This window comes from Cydia fagiglandana, chromosome 2 (assembly GCF_963556715.1).
Source record: "Cydia fagiglandana chromosome 2, ilCydFagi1.1, whole genome shotgun sequence".
In the NCBI taxonomy this organism is placed as follows: domain Eukaryota; kingdom Metazoa; phylum Arthropoda; class Insecta; order Lepidoptera; family Tortricidae; genus Cydia; species Cydia fagiglandana.
Window position 1 is genome coordinate 16,061,578 of NC_085933.1, and position 22,777 is coordinate 16,084,354.

A 22,777-nucleotide genomic window follows, 5' to 3' on the forward strand; every position below is an offset into this window, starting at 1 on the left:
CACGCGTACATGAAAAAACAAAACTTTTGTTGATGACTTTGCGTTGACTCTTGTTGATTTTGGGTGGATAAGTCTCTAGCCCAAACTAAAAATAAGAAAATCACTGGAAAGAGAAATTACTTACACTTTGTACGATAAGAGCGTGACCGGTAAAACTTGTATAGTGATATTTTAAACCATTTTCATTCAAACGCCTTCTGATTGTATCTAGAGATATCTTCAATATGTAAAGTTTCATACTGTAAGTAGTAATGTTAACTGTATAATACGAACCAGTCTGTTCCTCAGGATCAGCTGGAAGGTGTCGAGATCTATGTGTTCGCTGCCGCACGTCAAGTAAGCAACGCTTTCGATGTGTTCTATCAACTCCAGCTGCTTCTCTTCACTAAAACAGGTATAATAGTTTTTACGGAGCTTTTCCATCGGCCGGCACCTGCCGACGTGTCGACGGCTTTTTCGCTGTTATTGCGCGGACATAAAAAGTTTTTTCCTATCGGCTTTTGCCTGGGAAGCTCTGGGAAGACCCTTAATAATCGGCCCCATCGCGGGGTACTCTGAACGGCTTTTCGTGAAACGTTTATCATTGTATTTTGAAAAAATCTATAAAATTGTTTATACAGAATTTGTTTCTGATATCGAAAAACAAAGTTATTTGTTTGGAAAAATATAAATGATCCGTTCAGAATACTCAAGTTCCTGGATGTATGTTTGCTTTTTTAAATCTAACGGCCCTCCACTAATTCACACAAAGCGGGAAATGTCATACTATAACGATAATAAAAATTATTTACTAAAATCGACTAAAATCTGACTAAGCAAGATTAAACATCAAAAATAATTACTTAAATAAACTCCAAATGACAGAATTCTTAAGGATCATGTTTGTATTTCACGCTACTTTAAATTTAATGGTCATTCAGCCTTAAACCGAAATAATCGTAAGTACATACGTGAGTCTTGCCTTCAGGAATTCTATCCAGTCGGCCTGTACCAACTCATCCTGTCGTTCCGTGTCGAAGAGGCGAAACACGCGCTCCAGCAGGTCCTGAAACACCAAATTCAAATAAGAATAGAACTGAAAAGAGTTCCACAAAACCATCCTCGTACGAATATGTGCCTTGAATGGTTGTATATTTGTCGACGTGACAGCGTGGTATAATACTGAGTAATGACAGGGTCTGTCTCTTTCAATCGCGTGGTGTGACACTTATTTTATCCTGTGGATGAAGCCATCCATAATACGACTGCAGTTTGATTTAGACCAAGAAAAGTCTGCAGCGATTTTGATAGCCCACGCAGTGCAAGTGTTATTTATACTTCATATTTCCATAGAAGTTTGACATTTAAAATAACACTTGCACTGCGTGCTATCAATATCGCTGCAGACTCTTCTTGGTCTAAATCTAAGACCCCACTGATCATTATAGTATGAGACTAATCGTTAATTGAGGACACAACATTAAGTTAAAATCATTAAACAAAAGAATTTGTTTACGGATGCAGTGGAAAAACAAATAGTAAATAAATAAAACACAATATTTTTTACACGACAAAAACGTACCTACCTACTAGTAAATTAATAGCTCAAAACCTTTAAAAATCCGTTTTGTGCTCAATTTTATTACCAATTATTTGTACACAGAATCAAAGAATATAATACTCACTAGGAGAAGAACGGTAACTCCATACAAAAAAATGTCCCCAAACGTTTATACGTTTATACTACTGGCGCCCTCGATGTGTACCAATGGAACTAAAGTTAACAACCGGTTTAGCCTGGCGGGTATTGGTATTATAGGTATATAGTAATTATGTTGATAAACATATTTGTTATCTTCATATCACGAAATATATGAAAGATGCAAATATTACCCCTTGTTTGTGGTATTATCTATTGATTTAAATAAAAGGCATATTTATGTTTATAACATTGTATTATGTTTTACATATAGAAATATACACTGAAAATTAAACCCTGACAACTTAATAAAAATAGACATTAATAAAGCGCATTCACAAAGTTTTCAGTATTATACAAATAACATTAGGCATACCTACCTATTACACTTTACACACAGATACACTACACTTTACATACGGCATTTTACACAGATTTCTAACTTGTATTCATACATTTCTTCACGGTTAATTAATACGCTTTCCAGATGCGTTATGACTCGGTTCCTTCTGAACCCACTAAAGCTGTATAAATTTCACTCTGGCTGCTTCAACAGCCATTGCTCCGCATTTAGCACATTTTCTATGTGCATTGCTGTAATCTATGTAGGTACAGACTTACAGTCTTAAGTGGTTGTACCGCTACGTTGTATTTATTATTAAAAGATTTAATAAATAAAATGTTCGTTATGAACTTTAACCACAGCAGTTGGACAGAGTCATTGACAAATATATTTTTTTATTATGGTGGATGATTATGCAATAAAACTTTGATTTTATGAAAAGACGCATTGTATTATTACTTTTCACACACATTTATACCGTGAATCGACACAATAACTAATTTTCAGTTTTATTGTAAAGGAAAGCGAACTAGCTTGAGCGGCCATTTTTGCAAGAGCGAAAAGCACAGATAAAATATCTTTGTCATAGATCTAGGCCGAGCTGTTTGAGGTTTCAAATTAAACTATTTCCACTATGAATGGCAAATTACTCATAAATCTTATAATAATACATATAACGCTCAAACAAAGCAAATATTCATTAAAAAACTTAATCGCGTGTAATTAAGTTTTAAGCATTTTAAGTCCCGTTTTATGATTAATTATGTATAAAATTCGTGATAATTTAAATCAGAGTTGGGACAATGTTGCTGTAGAAAAATGTTTTTATTTTTATTACTCGCAACTTTTTCTCGGAGGCCAACGCACACATAGAAGCTTCAGGCGCACACATGCGCAATTATTTGGGGACATAACTTTCTTAGGAAGTGAACAGGCCTTGCACAGAATCTTCTGCGATCGCATTCTGTCAATACTTTTTAAGGGTACCGACGAAACGACAAAAAATATACGTACCTTATTTTTCTACCTTACCTTAAAATTTAAATCTACAATTTTTAACATCCATCCTCCCATTGATTGCAAAATACCTAGTAAGTAGTTAAGTACCTGTCTTAACTAGTATGTATGTATCAGAGAATAGACAAATTTTACCTAAAAATAAAATTTATATTAAGTTACTTACCTTGTTCCAAGCCTGATTTGAAGGCTTGGAACAAGTAACAGTCAACTTAATTGATATTATACTTATATTTATTATTACGTAGGTACTTATAGGTATACATATTCAAAGACTTTTCAGTTCATTGATGTAAAAATTTATTAGGTATAGAATGTGTGTTGTACCCTCAGACTATGCCGTTTATTAATGTCGCAAGAATCGCAAACAAGGAAACTAACAAATAACGTATAGCCGTCATTATACTCTTTAGGGAAGCGGTGTTACGGCTTGAACTTAGACTGATTAAAAAACATAAACTTAGGACGTTTTTAATTTTACCAGTCAGTAACAGCAAAGTATTAAAGCTGCGAACATTTCGCGCGATATCTGATAGAACATGTCTACATTTACACCTACAGCCACACTCATTTGGAGGCAAAGCGTGAACTGGGTTGAAAAGTTAGGGGCCTATACCAAAGAATATAATACTCTATACTTTATAACATGTAGGAAGATGTCGGTACTGTGGCCCGGAAAATTTTTAATTGCACTACATTAGTGCCTTCTCATTTTAATAATCTTTACATTATTAAAAAATATAAGTAGGTACATATGTCTATGATCAAAATATTACAAATAAAATAAATCTTTGTAAAAGAATTGTTCCTTATGTGACTTACTAATTCTATTTAACTCTATTTCAACATTTTCGACATTTTTCTTACTTACTCATATAGATATAGATATAGCTGGTCAAGCAGATCTTGTCAGTAGAAAAAGGCGGCAAATTTGAAAAATGTAGGCGCGAAGGGATATCTTCCCATAGAAAATTTGAATTTCGCGCCTTTTTTTACTGACAAGATTTGCTTGACCAGCTATATGTAGTCTTTTTTTAAACAAAGCAAATCGGTCCTGGTTAGGAGTACAGGCGGCCGATTGACTTTAAGTTTATATTTGGTAATGTGTATTATCCAGTGCATTATGATAATTTTGGTCCTCTTTGGTTTTGCCTCTTTTATGTAGTTAGTAAAAATATCTTGACGCTAATTCTCTACTAAAATGTCAAGCACAGTGCTGTATCAAAACACGGCTCCTTTCAAGTTCGTTTATGGTTTAACTGACAACGGGACCCTAATCTCCGACATGTAAAACACCAATGAAGCCTACTAATTGAACACGATCTGTCCGCGCGCAGTCAGCTGTCAACCTAATGTCATAATGACAGTTGACAGCTAACATGCGTAGGCACAAGGGACCCTCGCGAAGTGAGACTCGCTCAAGTAAAACTATTCTTAAAAACGAATAACATTATGATAGGATTATCTTCATCAGCGGTTGTTACATAAATAATTTTTAAGAAAAAAAAACCGACTTCTATGTGGCCCGGTGAAAGATTATGGTAGATGGTGCAATATGTAGAAAAGGAGGTAAAACCAGTACCTACTTTCTAGTAGCATTTCGTTTCCGTAAGGGTCGTAGTTATCTAGCCTAACCTAACCCACTTCTCTGATAGCAGTTCGGTTCTGTGAGGATCGCAGTTCGAACCTAATCAAACCCACTTTTCTAGTAGCATTTCGTTTCTGTAAGACTCGCAGTTCTAACCAAACCTAACCCACTTTTGTTCGGTTCTGTGAGGATCGCAGTTCAAACCTAACCTAACCCACTTAACGGCGCATGCGGTGCGGTGTACGGGAGTTTGAGCGGGAGGGGTTTGGCATCATCATACCCACATTTTATGGTAGGTAATCATAGTGGTTTATTTAGTTTAGGTGTCATAGTGGTTTTCCGGGTCAAGGTCCGGGTCTCTGAGTCAGAGTCCGGGTCCGAGTCCCGGTCCAAGTCCGGGTCCGAGTCCGGGTCCGAGTCCGGGTCCGAGTCCGGGTCCGAGTCCGGGTCCGAGTCCGAGTCCGAGTCCGAGTCCGGGTCCGAACCGGATCCGGGTATGAGTCCGGGTCCCAGTCCAAGTCAAAATCGAAATTCGAAATCACCAAACATGTACTATGCGTCGTTGAAGAGTTCTGTTCTGATCATCATCAGCAGTTCCACTTCATCAAATGCGACAGTTTTTAATGTAAATGCTTGATTTTATGATGAAAATACAAAAAAATCTATACGTATGCCTTTAAGATTTGAGGAGTTCCCTCGATTCCTTATGGATCCCATCATCAGAACTCGAGCTTGACAGAAATGTAGCTTAAAAACTAAACTTGCTTAACAAACATAACGAAGAGGACAAATCGCCAAACGTGAACTATGCGTCGTTGAAGAGTTCCGTTCCGATCATCATCAGCAGTTCCACTTCATCAAATGCGACAGTTTTTAATGAAAATGCCTGATTTTCTGATGAAAATACAAAAATCTCTATACGCATGCCTTTAAAATTTGAGGAGTTCCCTCGAATTCTCATGGATCCCATCATCAGAACTCAAGCTTGATAAAATTGTGGCTTAAAAACTTAACTTGCTTAACAAACATAACGACGAGGACAAATCGCCAAAGGTGAACTATGCGTCGTTGAAGAGTTCCGTTCTGATCATCATCAGCAGTTCCACTTCATCAAATGTCACGTTTTTGAATGTATATGCTTGATTTGTTGATAAAAACACAAAAATCACCACATGTATGCCTTTAAGATTTGAGGAGTTCCGTCGATTCCTTATGGATCCCATCATCAGAACTGGATTTTGACAAAAACGGGACCAATCTGTATGCATATACATACAATCAAAAAAATAATTTTCAAAATCGGTCCAGTAATGACGGAGATATGGAGTAACAAACATAAAAAATAAAAATAAAAATAAAAAAAATAAAAATATAAAAATAAAAAACATACAACCGAATTGATAACCTCCTCCTTTGGGATTTGGAAGTCGGTTAAAAAATAAGATTAGTGTGAGATGGTCTAAAAATAATATCGAGCTTTAGGGACATAAACATAGGGAAGGTTTTGTACCCAAAAATTGTTTGTAAAATATTGTTACCACAATATACATATGTAAATGATGCTGTCGTAATGAAACTTAATTCCTCAATAAAAATTAGTAAGTACAAATGATATTAGGGTTTGGCTTAATCTTAAATAGATAAAAAATACACAGGCAAAATATTTTTAGGTATAATATGAATGGATCAATAATAGGAGTCGGAGGAAAGTGCAAATGCTGCAAATTCAAATGACATAAGGAACAGGGCTAATGGAGTAGAAATCAGCGTACAAAAACTCATACAGTCGACGAATTTGCCGATGTTGTCGTAGATAAAATTTCTACATAATTATTTTATTGAATGGTGACAAATTTTGTCTATAAAAAGAGGGTAAGTACCTAAGTTTATAGGTACTTATTGGATATATGTTGGGGGTCTGGTAATTAATTGTTTACCGAACATTAAAGCCTATTTTTTTATTCCGTAGACTAAAATGACATTTCATACTATGAAATTACATTTTATTTTCATACTAGGAAATGTAATTTTAGTCTACGGAATAAAAAAATTAGGCTTTACGTAACTTACATATGATATGGTCCTTCGAACCGGATGTTTAAAAATTTCGAATTATCAAATTATATACTTATGTACGAATATGACGGGTCATAAAAATAAGATTAATTTGAGTTTAAAATATTTTAGTATCTTGAAACGGAACTCGTGATAGCAATATATGTTATTATATGTAAAGAAATCAAAACGAATGTCTTTGGGTAACATAATCCTATTACATTTAATTTTTACATTGCCGGTGTCATTAGCCCAAGTTGTTTTGCGTTTTTTTTACCTGCCAACACGAGATCGATTTCTAATACCGTTTATCGTAAGCTTCGATTCTAAATTAATCCTCATGCGTTGCTAATTAATCCTCGTATGCGCGAAAAAATATGCGAATAATAATTAGATCAACTTTCGTTTTGTGTCAACCGACCAGCTCGGTACAGGTAATAGGTATATTTACATTCTTTTAATAGTCGTCAGAATGACTGCGGAAAGAAATATATTGACGTTAAGTAGATTCATACGATATGAAAAAGCTATCTCAGTAAAAGGGCGTACCATCGCGGTATACTTACGCTACGTCTTACGTAGGCGAACAACGCGCGAACGCGGCGCGGCGCGGCGCGGCGAAAGCGGCCGCCGCCGCGCCGCGCCGCGCCGCGCCGCCTGACATTCGCGTGCAAATCGCGCCGCACCGCGTTCGCAACGAGATCGCTTACGTAGGACACTTCTATGGGCATCAAAGGATTTATTTCGCCGCGCCGCGCCGCGCCGCGTTCGCGCGTTGTTCGCCTACGTAAGACGTAGCGTTATAATTATGAATTAATGAATGAATGAAATATATTTATTTGTCAGAATATGGTACATTGATGCGATCTTAAATAAGAATGAATGCAAGTTCCATCATATTCTACCGTGAAGTCGGTGAACAAATATTTTTATTTACTTATATCTATTTCTTACATCTATATCTAAAATGATAAATATATATATATATATATATATATGATTTTAATAAAAAGAGTTGTGGAAAAACTCATTAATTGATTCAAGCGATCATGTTAAATTTTCGTAGATTTTTTTTTCCAATATCATATACGCGCCGTTTAAAAGTTAGGGGAAACACATTTCTTTTTACTTTCGAAGTGATTATTTTCAAAAGTATTTACTTAATCCGAAACCTTTTTTTACTAACCTTAAAGTTATTTGCTATTATAAAGATCTATTTTGGATGTTGTACCATCCATTGTTTATACTACTGATTTTTTTGTTCACTTATTATGTAGGTTTGGAGTGCCCCCAACTCAATCCCCCCTAAAATATACTTTTTATTTTAACTTCCAAACTATGTACCTAGCGGCTCACAAAATATCATAAACATAGTTTCATTTAAATATAAGTAAGTAGCTTATTAGTTTTCGAGCCTGTGACATACGGACATGGACACACAGATGGACGGAAGGACGGACGGACAGACATACATGACGAAATTATAACGATTCCGTTTTTGATATTTTTGCTACGGAACCCTAAAAAGAGATATTTGAAAATTGTTGTGTACCTACCTAGTTCTGTTAGCGAGTTACTTAGATTTAATATTATGAAATTCATCACCTACACAGGCCAGCTGCAGCGACTGCTTAAATGCATATAATTATCAATTAATTATTTAATTTTTATGCTCACGTACTAAATTAACGGGTATTAGACTCATCTATGGGGTAATTGATTTTGCGCACAATGTTGATGGTTGTTGAATTTATCTTAAACTGAAATATAGATTGTCTTTCTGAATAAAGGCCCTGACTCACTTTTATTTAGAATGAAGTTGTTTCACACACGGATCCAGCCCTCGCCCTTTGCGACCCACACGCGTTCGCGACATACACTGGTGCAGTAATAAATCGGCGACGTGTACCGATACGATCAGCATGTCACGCCTAGTCTATTATCTTAGCGACCAACTGGTCCAGTACAGTCGGCAGCATAAGTAGCTAGTTACCTATTTAAGAATAGTGCACTAAGACTATAGACCTTAGTCTTAGATGAATCATTAGAACTTGACTACTTCTGTTGCTGACTGTTCTCATAGAGAAGTTCTTACCCCCTTTAACTGAAAAGCTGTTTTCGCTTGACTTGAGTTCTGAGCGTTTTCAGTTGGCCTAGTTTAGGTGTCAATAGGTTAGGTTACCTTGGGTTTATAAGGTTAAGCTTACATTATGTTTCTAAGGCATTTGCATGTACCTAATATTATGCGCGATAACATAATCACACACATATACTCCTGTATCATTAGGTATATATTTAAATAAAAGTAAACAAAATCTACCCTCAATTGGCTCGTTAAGCCAGTTGGGGGTAGATGAAAACTTTATACGATCAAATGTAGGTTAAAGTAAGGGGGCCGATTTTTGAATTTCGATCGTTCGATTTCGTCACTCGGAAATCGGTGGAAAATGGTGAAATGGTAATTTTTGAAATACGAAATTGGGAATCTAGTGGTATTGACCACTCGTTTTCTATTCTATTAGTAGAATTTAAATGCCTAGTAGTGGAGATATTATTGAACGAAATACAAGAAATCGAGCGGTCGAATTTCGAAAATCGGCCCGCAGGTCGTTCAGTGAGTGATCCAACCGGTTTTGTAATTGGTCGGTTAAACAATAAATGTTATAATTACCCGAAAATGTACAAATTGTTAGTTTACCTTTATTTAAATACCTAAAGATACATACTACAGGCGGATACAGTTTGTCAGTCAGACTCTCTATCTGTAGGGTACGTAGATTACATTTTCTTACACTGTAGAAGATGTATGAGACATGAGAGCATACATGTATACTACAACATAATTAGTATACGTCGATAACCTGTGTACTGGAATCAGTTATGTAACGCTGCCATACATGACCCAAAAATTTTTTATTAAGCTATGAGCTTCATCATATCTGATATTTGAGTAATTCTAAGCATTTCTAGCCTGAAGTGGGGGAAAGGGTGGGGTACAAAGACGGCCGCCACCCGTCATCTTTAAAAAAAATCTATTCTGATCCTGGTGGGTACTAGGGCAAGTTTGGTATCATTTTCGTATAAACCAAAGACGTAGAATTCATTGCTGATATTTGTTTTTTTCAGTTTCATAGTAATTTTACAAGAAAAACGTAAAAAGGTGAAAAATTTGGTTGGAGATTTTTGCTACGCGGAGCCGAAACTACAAAAGATAGAAAGTTGAAATTTGCACACTAGATTACATTTATAAAGTGTACAAGAGATAAGAAGCGATTTTGAGAAATTCAACCCCTAAGGGGGTTAAAAAGGGGATGAATGTTTGTATGGGATTCAAGTTTTATTTTAAGCTAGGAATTTGAAACTTCGTAAAACGATATATTATTAAAATACAAGAAAACTAATTTCAGCGTTTTTGAAAATTCATCCCCTAAGGTGGTGAAAAAGGGGTTGAAAGTTTGTATGGATATCAAAAAATTTTTCGAACGCGGGACTTGAATCTTTGTATTTGGGGATATTATTAAAAGACAGGAAAAGTAATTTCAGCGATTTGTAAAATTCATCCCCTAACAGGGTTAAAAAGGGGTGTAAAGTTTGAATCCATTACAAATCCGAGTAGACACACATTTCTTATTGGCTCCCAGGCTTGAAATGCTTAGAATTACTCAAGGAACATGTGTGATGAAGCTCATAGCTTAATAAAAAATTTTTGGGTCAACTTTATAACTGCCTCCGCTAGTGCTATTACGGCGACCCAATTGCGTGGCCATAGCATTAGCATAATCGCTATCAACTATACACATTGACTAACGTGTGCGGACACAGGCGCCGCACGGACGTCCAACTAAGTGCCGGGCATATTGAGATGTTCAAAATATTACATAAGGGCCCTACTGATTACAGTAAGACCAAAAAAAGCCTGCAGAGATTTTGACAGCACACGCAGTAAACGTCAAACTTCTGAAATTATGACGATTATCAATAATACTGGCAGTGCCTGTGCTGTCAAAATCTCTGCAGACTTTTCTTGGTTTAACTCTACCAGTGCACCGGACGATATCGGCCAGTCAGTTAAACGCAAAATTTGACAGCTCCGAACAACTGACAGGCTGTTATGGTCCGGCGAACTGGTAATCTGTGGACCCCTTTATACTTAACTCTAGATTTTTACTGAGTAAGTACCTAATCGCATGTTACAATAAATAATAATCACGCTTAATCATACTTTCATAGTTTTCATAGTTTCTTAGTTTGTAGTTGTAGCACTGCGCGGGCTATTAATATCTCTGCAGACTTTTCTTGGTCTAACTTTATTGATTTTCCAGGGGCGATGCATCACATTTTCATAAAATAAAATCATTGTGTAAAACAGACGAATTCCTAAGTGATATTCATTTCATTCAACGATTTATGGGCTAAGTGCGAATTCAAGCCCATAACGGCCATAACCATAGTCATTTTTAGGGTTCCGTACCCAAAGGGTAAAACGGGACCCTATTACTAAGACTCTGCTGTCCGTCCGTCCGTCCGTCCGTCCGTCCGTCCGTCCGTCACCAGGCTGTATCTCATGAACCGTGATAGCTAGACAGTTGAAATTTTTACAGATGATGTATTTCTGTTGCCGCTATAACAACAAATACTAAAAACAGAATAAAATACAACAAACGAGATTTTTGATCGAAGTTAAGCAACGTCGGGCGGGGTCAGTATTTGGATGGGTGACCGTGTTTTTGTTTTTTTTAAGTACCTCCACATTGAAAACACAACTTTATTGAAGATATAACACAGTTCTATCAATATAATGTACTTACAGAATATTATAGGAAAGCGTCCACGAGGAGCATGTTTGTCGATGTTTCTGGCCGTGTGTCCCGAACATATGTATCGAAAGTGCGCCAGTCGAGGGCGCGGTAATTTAATAAGAAACGTTTTGTCGCTCCACATATTTATGACGATTTACGGCGCCGGTTGCGCCCGCGCAGATGACGGTAACGAAATCAATGCAAATAGGCGTTTCTTATTTCTTACATACCTACAAAACTCTGTTAACATTTGACTTGTTAAAATTTGTATGTCTGCAAATTTATCAAAGAAACTTCATATTAAATTGAAAACTACGAGTAAGTCAGTTCGACGATGTTTAGGTAGTTTAGGTACCCACAACATAGTCTAAGTAGGTACTTTTTCAATTAGACTATTTTTTTAAATATATATTAAAATTGGTTTGCGATGCGGCGACGGCAGCAAGGTCTATTTTATTTTTTATTTTATTTATGTCGCCACTTGCTAACTTTATTATTTATAAAAAAAGATTTACTTAAACTTTTATTCATATATGACGAAAGAGATGACATGCCATGATACTTTTATCATTTATAATAAAGAGCATGCTTTTTTTATATAAATACATACTTAGATGAAATTGTACGAAATAATTTTAACACGAGTCATGAACAAAAGACATCAACGGCTAAAGTGAAGTTGAGGGTAGGCATTATGAATATATCAGACAGTTCACCCGTGACATACGGCGCGATTCGGAAAGTGAATTAGAGATTAACTAGATACGATATAGTAAAGATATGTGACGTCCCACGATAAAGGTACCTTATGGCGGTTGGCGCTTACGATTATTAACGTCGCTCCAATATTATTGCGGCGCTATGCGACGTAAGAGCCAGCCACCATAAGGTACCTTTTGTCGTGGAACGTCACATAACTTTACTATTTCATATCTAGTGAATCTCTAATTAATTTCCCGAATCGCGGCGCCAGCCGCCATAAGGTACCTTTTTCCGTGGAACGTCACATATCTTTACTATTTCATATCAAGTGCATCTCTTATTTATTTCCCGTATCGAGCCGATGGCCATTTGCGACAAATTAATTTTGCCTGTACATTGTAACAGGGCTCAATTTATTGTGGTAACTTGTAGAACATAACTAACATAAAAACCGGGCAAGTGCGAGTCGGACTCGCGCACGAAGGGTTCCGTACCATAAGCAAAAAAAAAACGGAAAAAATGCAAAAAGAAAACGGTCACCCATCCAAGTACTGACCACGCCCGACGTTGCTTAACTTTGGTCAAAAATCACGTTTGCTGTATGGGAGCCCCACTTAAATCTTTATTTTATTCTGTTTTTAGTATTTGTTGTTATAGCGGCAACAGAAATACATCATCTGTGAAAATTTCAACTGTCTATCACGGTTCGTGAGATACAGCCTGGTGACAGACGGACGGACGGACGGACGGACGGACGGACGGACGGACGGACGGACGGACAGCGAAGTCTTAGTAATAGGGTCCCGTTTTACCCTTTGGGTACGGAACCCTAAAAATGACTCACGCAAGACCGGGCCGGGCCCGGGCCGGAGCTTCCGGCAGGGGTCGGAAACCGGTATTTGGTCCATACAAAAATACCGGTATTATTACGTTCTTTTCCGTTCTTTGGTTTATTATTTAATTTTTAATGGGAGAATCTAATAATACAAAGTTGTTACCTAAATACATGATTTAGTCCTACGTAAAGAGCATGAAACAATTCAAATTATTGGGCTATTTCGGGGTTTTAAAAAAATACCGGTTCCGAGCCCTGGCTTCCGGCGCTTCGTTTTCTATGGAAAGCACCACGTGAGTACCGATCAGCCGTCATAGAAAATGACATGCCGGACGCCTTGGTCTGGGCCCGGCCCGGACTAGCGTGAGTCATTCTTAACACTGGCTTAAGCACGGTAGTATTCGTAATAGCCATTTCGCTTGCACATTGATAGGATTTTAGGTGCGCGTGATACTTGTATTTAAATAATTTTGGTGATACCACATGCATGAGTGCGACTTTTTTATTTTGCGAACTTAAGTATTTGAAAATACACAGTTGATGAGAAAAAGCACTTAAAACATAGGTATTACAAAAGGTAATGTCACGTAATAAATACTAAAAGCTAGAAGATTTTGATTGCAACTTTAGCCAGTCTTTCTCCGATATCACGAAGACAATGTCGTCTTCGAAACGTCGGAGGTAATTTTTAAGCTTTATCATACGCGAATGTTCATTTAAAGTAAGCGTAAAAATCGTGAAAGTTTATATTACCTAGTATTGTCAGCGTAATTAATTCACCAATCAAGTGGTCGCAAAAAGCGCGCTTCGAGTAAGACGAAGCCAGCACAAAACGTTTTCATTACGCCCTTAGAAGGCGTCTGTAGCACCCATAAATCTTGACACAGTATAGTTAAAGGCAGTAGACCGTGAAACCTAGACTAGAACAAAGTATTGTAGTGTGAGCGCATGAAAGCCACCAACAACGGAGCTGAAACAGTAACCGTGGCCGAATTCGGCCGGGTGAGGAGAAAAAAACTAATTTGAAAAGCGTGGTCCCTGGGCAGATATTATGACATTTATGACACTTGGCATAAATGTAGCTTATTTATGTAAGACGGCAGGTATTACCTACAAAGAAATTGGAAATAGAAGAAGAAGAAGAAGAAGAAGAAAATAAATTTATTCAGGACGCTTACAGTATTGCTTAAAACTAATACAAAACTTTTATAAGTATAAAACATAAACGTCACTGAATAGGTCTCCCCTCAGCTTGATGACAAGTTACCTTTCAGGTATCTTGACGCTGGTCTTCCGTGGAGACCTGTCCAAGCGATCGCGTCAGCACGTAAACTTAACTAACATTGGTTAAACTAAATCGAGATCAGAACTAAAATCACAAATAAATATTACTTCAATTTGACCTATTAAGTATATATAATGTACGGCTTATTTAATAACATATTAAATTTGTAAGACTTAGAATTTATATAACTATTTGTATAAACTATTGCATTAAATCATTCACTGAACTAAACTTATGATTATGACAGACAAAATTGAAAGATCAGAGATTGGCACTTAGGCGTGATCTACTCTTTGAGCAGATTTCTGCAAATTCAAAATATACTTTTTGTATTTTACTTTAAAAGACAAAATAGAGTGAGAGTTTCTTATGGGCGGCGGTATGTTGTTCCAGCATTTCGTGGCAGAATATCTAAAACTACCACGAAATGCAGTTGTATTGTGCCGTGGGCAGATAAGACGAGTAGCTTCTCTAACAAGCCGCTGAGAGAATTGCAATTTTTTAGATAAATATTGGGGTGTCAATGACTTAACAATGCCAAATAGCATACATGCGAAATGCAAAGAACGACGTGACTCCATGTTCATCAGCCCGTTGTTATTAAGGTAAGGTGTTATATGAGTTCTGGGCGGTATAACGAAACAAAATCGAGCACATGCGTTCTGCACTCGCTGTATGAGCTTTTTTGTTTTGTGTAGAAGGCATCTTCCTATAACCGTATCTGCATAATTCAGTTTTGATAAGACTAGAGATTCACAAAGAGCAATTCTAACATCAGTTGACAAATATTTACGAACTTGGTATAGTATTTTAAGTCGATAAAAACAGATTCTCGAAATATCTATCACATGGTTATGGAACTTTAGTTTACCGTCCATAAGAATGCCTAGGTTTTTAGCTTCTGTGACCTGATCAATGCTGTCCTTGCCGATTTTAATAACAGGGTTACAATTGATAATCTCACGTCTTTGCTTATCAGAGCCTAATATTATGAATTTTGACTTGAGAGGGTAATAGAGAAATAGAAAAGAGTCCTTGATGATTTGTGGAACAACAGTGAAAACAGAATTTTTTCTCAATGCTTTGTTCTCTACAATAGCTATCTGAAAGCAATACTCGTTTTTATGACCCTTTGATCTTGTTTTAGCCCACCCATTAGTACTTAATTAGAACCATCTCACTACTTACTAGAGTTTACTTACTGACATTAATTTAACTGTGAACACCATACCTTTTTCCTTTTAAAGGTACAAATGGGTTATTTATTTACTCAATCAGCTTACCCCTTGCCTTTTTACTTATTCCTTATACATATCACTCAAATTTTACTCTTGGACCGTTATCAATAAGGTCGGTTTTAGCAAACCGGGCAAAATTAATAGGATTCCTATTTGGCACTGCTCTGTGTTTACCTTAGTTCAAGAATGTCTGGAATCTTGTATTACTTACTTTTCTGCCTAGAGCGTCTATTTTTTTAAGTATTTCTTATTCTGTGCGCCCATTATTAACATGGCTATTGGTAATAAAAAAGATTTTACTGAACAAGCGAAGCAAAGTTCTTAGATTCTACCTGGAATCTAAGAATTTAATATTTCAATTCACCTTTACGATTATAATAACTCGATTGTAGATCACTATCCTTTCAACTAATGTCTGGAAATGTTCCACCCTGTATTTCGAGCAATAACCAAACTCTGATGTTAAAAAATCTACATAAACTTACACGTGCCACATATGACCGTACGTAGACATTTTTATTTATTTTAAAAATGTTTACCTGTAGTTATCTTACGAGGTAAACAGCAACTTAAGTCGGCGATGCTTAAAGTCAAAACAAGCTAAACATACAACAATCGTGAACCACTTACGATGACCCACGGATCAAGCAATAATATACTTAAGTCAGTTATCCTAAGTGCTTTGATCTGTTATACAGATAAATTGGCGTGTCATTGCCCAACCGGTAGCTAATGAGTGATCTCGTATTAATCATCGGAAACTCATTTAGAAATCAATTAGAGTAGAATGCTGGCGAGATGATCTGCTGCCGGTCGATATGGCGACTGATAAGTTGAGAAACATTTGAAGCGATATAGATCGAGAATAGAGTAGGTTAGACACGATGTTATGTTTTTCTCTTTGTAAAATCATGCTATCCAAGTAAGAACTTTATATAAGTACATACGAAAATCCACAATATTTTAATCGTGATGGTTCCAGAAATGCTATATATTTTTAATGCTGAGTATCTTTTAACTTATTTCCGTTTAAAGTGCAAATTAGGACTTAGAATCATATTATCGGATTCAGTTTTATTATTGCTTAATTAATTAATTGTGGTTTTAAATACATATATGTATAGGTACTTATTTAACCTCCTGACGACTGGCGTCCCACACAATAGTAGATAGACCGGAAAAATTAAGCTTTGACTCTTTGTCAATTTGTTAGAGTTTCATTTAAACTATAGATTCACGGTCGTCAGAAGGGTATAAAAAAAATTCAATAGCTACTCTGTGCAACTCGGCAGCCCCATAGAGCGCAGGCGCAGAGCGGGGTCATTTGTCAAAATAGCCATTCATATGGTAATGTGAGTGATAGATGTAGGCGGGTGATGCAAGTGCACCGGTCAGGAGCGAGTCGGCGTTAAACGGTCCCCTCACGCCCTACAGAAGCCATGAATGGTCGGTCTGTTGAAGCCATGAATGGCTCATGAAATACCGACAAGAAGATTCGGCAGTTCGTCAGTGATATTACTTACCACTTTTCACCAAGGCGATCACTATATTCACGGTTAATATCGCTGAGTTATATAGTAGTACATAGTAGTAAACTCTTTATTGTACAAAAACACATAATTAGGAAAAAGTTAAGATAAAGGCGAACTTATATTACTTTGAAGGATCCTTTCCAGTTAACATTTGAGTAGATGATAGAAAAGGGTGAAAATGCAGCAACGTGTACATGTTGCTGCATTTTCACTGCTCTATGTTTACCTTACAAGGTAAATACAGGAAAGACAAATGATACTTATGAATGGTGTAGACACCATAGAAAGAAGTGAAAAAATATGAGGCAACTACATAACTCCAATATAAACATTAACATATTAGTTATTAGTTGTTATTAGACCAAGTCGAATTGGACCCTTGCAATGCAAGTTTTAATGGGTAGGTACATTTCGAAATTCTATACAACTTGTCAAGCATCAGTCATAACGGCCGGCCAATCGGCGGCTGCCACCGTTCGCCAATCGAACGATCTCAACACTAATTGACCAATGAGATAATACTAGAGTGAGGTCAACTTCTTAGTAATGCCTACTTGCAAGTGCATAATCTTTTGTAACGCACAAATCTCACAATGATGCAGTGGCGGCGCGTCCATAAAAGCTGATTCCCACAGGCTTGCCTGTTTTTGAACGTTTGAGCAGAGTTGTAAAGGAAATATGAAAGCCAAATTAGCCCCGGCTTGTCTATGGATATGTTTGACGCGCCGCCACTGCAATGATGTTAATAAAATTGTAGGGAAGTATAAGGTCTGACATCTAAGAATACCTACTCTGGTCTAAATTAGGCAGTTATACCTTTATCAGCGTAATTATTAGGTAATGTTTCGTTTTAAGGCAAGGTAGTTTCTAAACTTCGCCTATTACTAAGGACATACTTAGACATTTTTCATATTGGCGTCACTAAATAATAATTATGTGTATGGGTAGCGAAAATTCACTGGTTAATAAAGGACAATAAGGAAGGATTAGGTACGTATAATACTATGTAGAGTCAATCCAAGGATCGGTTGCACCAAACCGTGTGTCCCCGTCACCGAATTATTTTGTGTCGGAAGTTTCATAGTTTACTATTGAGATGATCATTGATCAGCCTATCAAGTTGTGTGGTTGGTGCAACTGGCCCTAAGTCTACAGTAAGGTAGGTAACGTATTATTTCATTAGAAGTTTTACGTTTATAGTGGTGTTGCTACGTTAATTATTAACTAATAATTAATATCTTTTAACAGAGACGGAATATAAAGTAAATCTTATCAGTAAACACATGTACAATTACCTAACTTTAACTGTTAGAGGGGTTAAAATAAAATATCAAGATAACACGCCAGTAAGTTTTAAAGTAACTACGTACATGCATACCTACTTCGACTATCAATCGGTTTGAATTAAATATATGACCCATTGTTCTCCTATGTAGTTATCTCGCCTGGTTAAATAAATAAATAATTTCGTAATGATTAAAGTGTTCGCTGATTAAATCATACCACAAATCGAAATGAGAAATGCCGACAACACACTTTCTAAAGCCTTTAAATTAAATTTTCGTTGAACTGACTAGGTAGGTATATATTATGTCTACGGCAGACGGTAATTGCTTAATGTATGGTGTTGTTCTTGTTCTGTAATGTTAATAATGTTATGATAACAGTCCACAAAAGTGTCGTTTGGTGTTCTTTAATGCGATTAATTTCTAAGTCTGCAATTAATTTTCGTAGGCACAAGTTCAATACGCGTTACACATTGAACTTTCAGGTCAGGATTCAGATCAGATATTGACTACCTCGTGTAAGCATTGCTTGCTTATTCTCTCCCGACAATGAATTACTTCCCGGCCTTTATTCTGTACTGTTAATAGATAAAAGATAAACAAAAAGCTAGGTGCGTGGACCCAACAAGATAGATTTATGCTGTATATCACGACATAATTAACTGCCTGCATTCTGCGTCAACGACACGGTGCAAGTTAGAACATACACCCGTCATCATATATCAGTTATAATCAGCTTTATGTCTTGTCTATCGACCATGAAAAATCATCAAAATGTTCATTATATCAAGTCAGAGATAATGTTTTATTCTGAAGCATCGAAGGCCCATTAGATATACCTACATGTCCTATATACTTATCAGACTAATATCGTTATAAACAGACATAGGAATCCACCGGGCAAATTGTGAATTAAGACTTTATGTTTGTGCACTTATGGTACTAATTACAACAAAATAGTTAAAAATTAGTTTTTATAATTGCCTAATCGTTTTAAAACAGCCTAAATTTTGTTGTAATTAGTACCATGAGTGCCAAACATAAAGTCTTAATTCACAATTTGCCCCGCGGATTCCTTTGTCTGGTTATAAATATTAACAATATTAATGTGACTAATAAATATATACATACAAACATGAACGCTGAAAACAATACACTCTTTTTGTTTGGGCAGTCTTGTAAATAAATAAAAAACTTTGAATCTTTGTAAAAACCACAACTTTGGCAACGCGACTGTTTAATTCTATTGCGTCGTTTGTTCGTGTATACCTAGGATTCGGAAAGCTCTCCCTTATGATAAATATAGCCTGTCTGTGTGGCGTACCTACTTGATCTTAAAAAAACGAACAAACTATAAATAAAAACACCTTAAGGTTACAATCTTAGGTTTTCCTGCAAAGTTGTTGCAAGCCACATTTACGTGGCAAGACAGTCACACGTATAAATCGCCCATGCCTTTATTTATACAAAGTTAGATAAGTACGATAATTATTTCACAACATACCTATAAGACTTTGTTGTTTAACGGTTCCTAGCTAATCAGACTCGAGAAACTTTAAACAGATTGGACCAGTGCACTGTCAAACTGATAAGTAATACGATTACTACAGTCGGCGTAGGCTGGCAACATTATAGTTATTGCAATTAGCAGTTTAAAGCCTTGTCAATATATACGACAGAAACCGTTAACTCTATATTGTGACGTGATGTAACGAACAAGTAGGTAGTTACTGTGCCTGCCCTTTTAATAGTTAGTCCATTGTAAAAGGGTCGCGGGGCCAAACTGTAAAACTGTATAGAGTACAAAATCTTAGGACGAGCCTGAAAATCCAGTAGGTATTATGCGATAGAGAAATGCCTTATTTTAAAGACAGTGATGCTTCTAATCTTAAATATGTTACTAGGTACTGTGTAGAGGATAAGTATATTTTGCTGGACCAAAACCGACGGACACAACCACTTTTTTATAGGTATCCGTACCAAATTCAAAATCAATGAAAACAATGCCTCCGTCATCAAAATTGCTCAAAATGGTCTAACTCGTATTCATGCATAAAAGTTCCGAGTACCTATTCACATAAATAATGCTACAGCATTTCATTTATAATCCTCTTTCTACAGAATAAATGTACTGTTTGGTGATAGAACTGCGATTGCAGAGTTAGATTCGGCCCCATATATCACCCTATATAGTTACAGACGTGTGTCTCGCTAACTTATCGACAATATCGACATGCGTAACATATGGCCAAGCCAAGTAAACAACCTCTTATTACCTATCAGACTCAAAAAGGACTTTAATAAAACCCATAGTTAGGGGCAGTAGCCCCGGCACAAAAAAAATAATGACATTAGATTTAGGATTGTAAAGGGCTTACTAATAAATAAATGGTACTTACATACTTATTAATACATATTTGGAACGATTAACTCATATTGATTGTGATCCATTTATAGCATACTAAAAATTGATAAAAGAAATGTAACAAAACGTTGCTATCTATATATATCGGATTTTATTAGGTTTCGTTTTTTATTTAGGAAATCTTGCAAATTTTTGATTGTCGTTCAGGCGTCCGTTTGACAAGACAATGTTATTCTGCCATTGAACTTTAGTCTGAACTCTGATGATGGAAACAGGTCTGCGTCGGTAATTAAAACAACGCAATTCCATTTTTGCAAAATTGGCTAGAACAGTAAAATGACTTCTCAAAGGACTTCTGTTCTGTGTAACATATTAAGTTTTGTAACATTTATTTTTCAAAAACCACATTTTTATACACACCAATGTAACTGCATATAATCATTTGGTAAATAGCTACATATAACATTATCGTGTAGGCAGATTCGCGTATCTAATTGCTAATAATTTTAATGATATCTTGACACGCGTAGCGGCTTAAGCATTAATCTCGTTCAGCAGAAGTGACGGGAGGAAATTGACTCGCTGCTGTGGATATGTTATTGCACGCAACTACAGCCCGAGGTAATACTGTTTACTTTATTTATTACATGTTAAATTCTTGATTTTAATCTTAGATGAGCGTGGGCTATAAATAGATCATAGTTAATGTAGGGCTTGGAGACTTAAACTACATTACAGTACCATTACTACATTAGTGACCGGTCACTAATGATGTATATTACCAACTAAACATTTTCTTTTTACACTATTTTACTTAGCTTCACTTATTATTATACCTGTTTCACAATACATACCTACCTATATTTATTTGATTTAGTGTTAACCTTTCGATCACTTTTCTGTCTGATTGAACTTTTCTATCTTTTCTTTTATATGCTTCTATAAGTTTAGAGACAAAAGTATAAAAAAAACTGTACACTTAATAGGCATATCTAAGACACAGTCGCAGTAATCGAGTAGAGCCTTTAGGTATACTTACTGCCAACGTGCCAATGCATGTCACCATACCTGCGTGTCATTCGTTCAATTACGTGTCCATATACAAAACGGCGTTTTATGTGAGTACTTAGAAAAATCTCTAATTGACGCCTCCAAGCCCCGTACCTTTTTTGTATCATGCGCAGAGCGTTAAGGATGCAATAACGTCAATAGTAACTAGAGCAACTTCTCTAGACTCCAGATTACATAGTATGTAGGTACCTAACTGCTACAGAATACCACTTTCCCGGAAATGTTTCCCTTTAACTATAAATAGGGTAACATCGTCCCAAGAAATTACCACCATTAAGTTCGGCGCAGGCGACTGTTCTGTACCTAATTATAAGAAAATATTTGTTCGGTGTACTTAATAAGCAACGTTGTTTTGTTGAGTGCAGCATTATTATTGTCTTATAGACTCTAATAGAGTATTTAATAATGTGCAAAATTCTTACGGCAATATGGTATCTAGCCTGGCAGGCTGCACAATGAGATCGAACGGACGAATACGGCCAGAACCAAAACTGGTTATATTTACCGCTTCCAGCATCCAATGTATGATTAAATACAATATTATTTAAAAAAAAAATCTGTTAACTGTAAAATGCGTTTATCAAGGGTTAACCATTGAAAAGCCCGAAGGCGAAGGTCCGACCGAAAGCCCAGAGCGTCACCTAAAAGGCTCCCTCTCCACGTACACTCTAAAAAAAATTTGGTTGGCCCTATCAATATCTTGATGGCCGTAATCAAGCATCTTGATTCCATACGAGCCTAACAAGAACTTAAACACATCAAACAAGGTAATTCTGATTGCTATTACTATTGCTAGGTAACTGAACCAATTAAGATCTTGTTCAATATTTACACGAAAAATAATTATGCTGACTAATTGATCCTAGTAAGATCAACTAAGGGCTTGATAATGAAAACAAACAAGTTAGTTTAACTAAGATGTAAATCAATGTTAACATGAAGAATTACTGTATTAACTATTTGACCCAAATAAGTTCAACTAA

The 22,777-nt window shown here is 36.3% G+C and overlaps 1 protein-coding gene across 1 annotated transcript in view; it reads right to left on the bottom strand.

Annotated features, from left to right (window-relative positions):
• Nucleotides 1-22,777, bottom strand: part of LOC134676905 (NADPH oxidase 5) — a 56,071-nt gene that overhangs the window by 14,125 nt on the left and 19,169 nt on the right. Inside the window, exons 2-3 of the mRNA XM_063535291.1 lie at nucleotides 951-1,045; nucleotides 274-385 (exon numbers count right to left, since the gene is read on the bottom strand). Coding sequence (XP_063391361.1) covers nucleotides 274-385; nucleotides 951-1,045 — 207 coding nt within the window. The remainder of the gene's footprint in view (nucleotides 1-273; nucleotides 386-950; nucleotides 1,046-22,777) is intronic.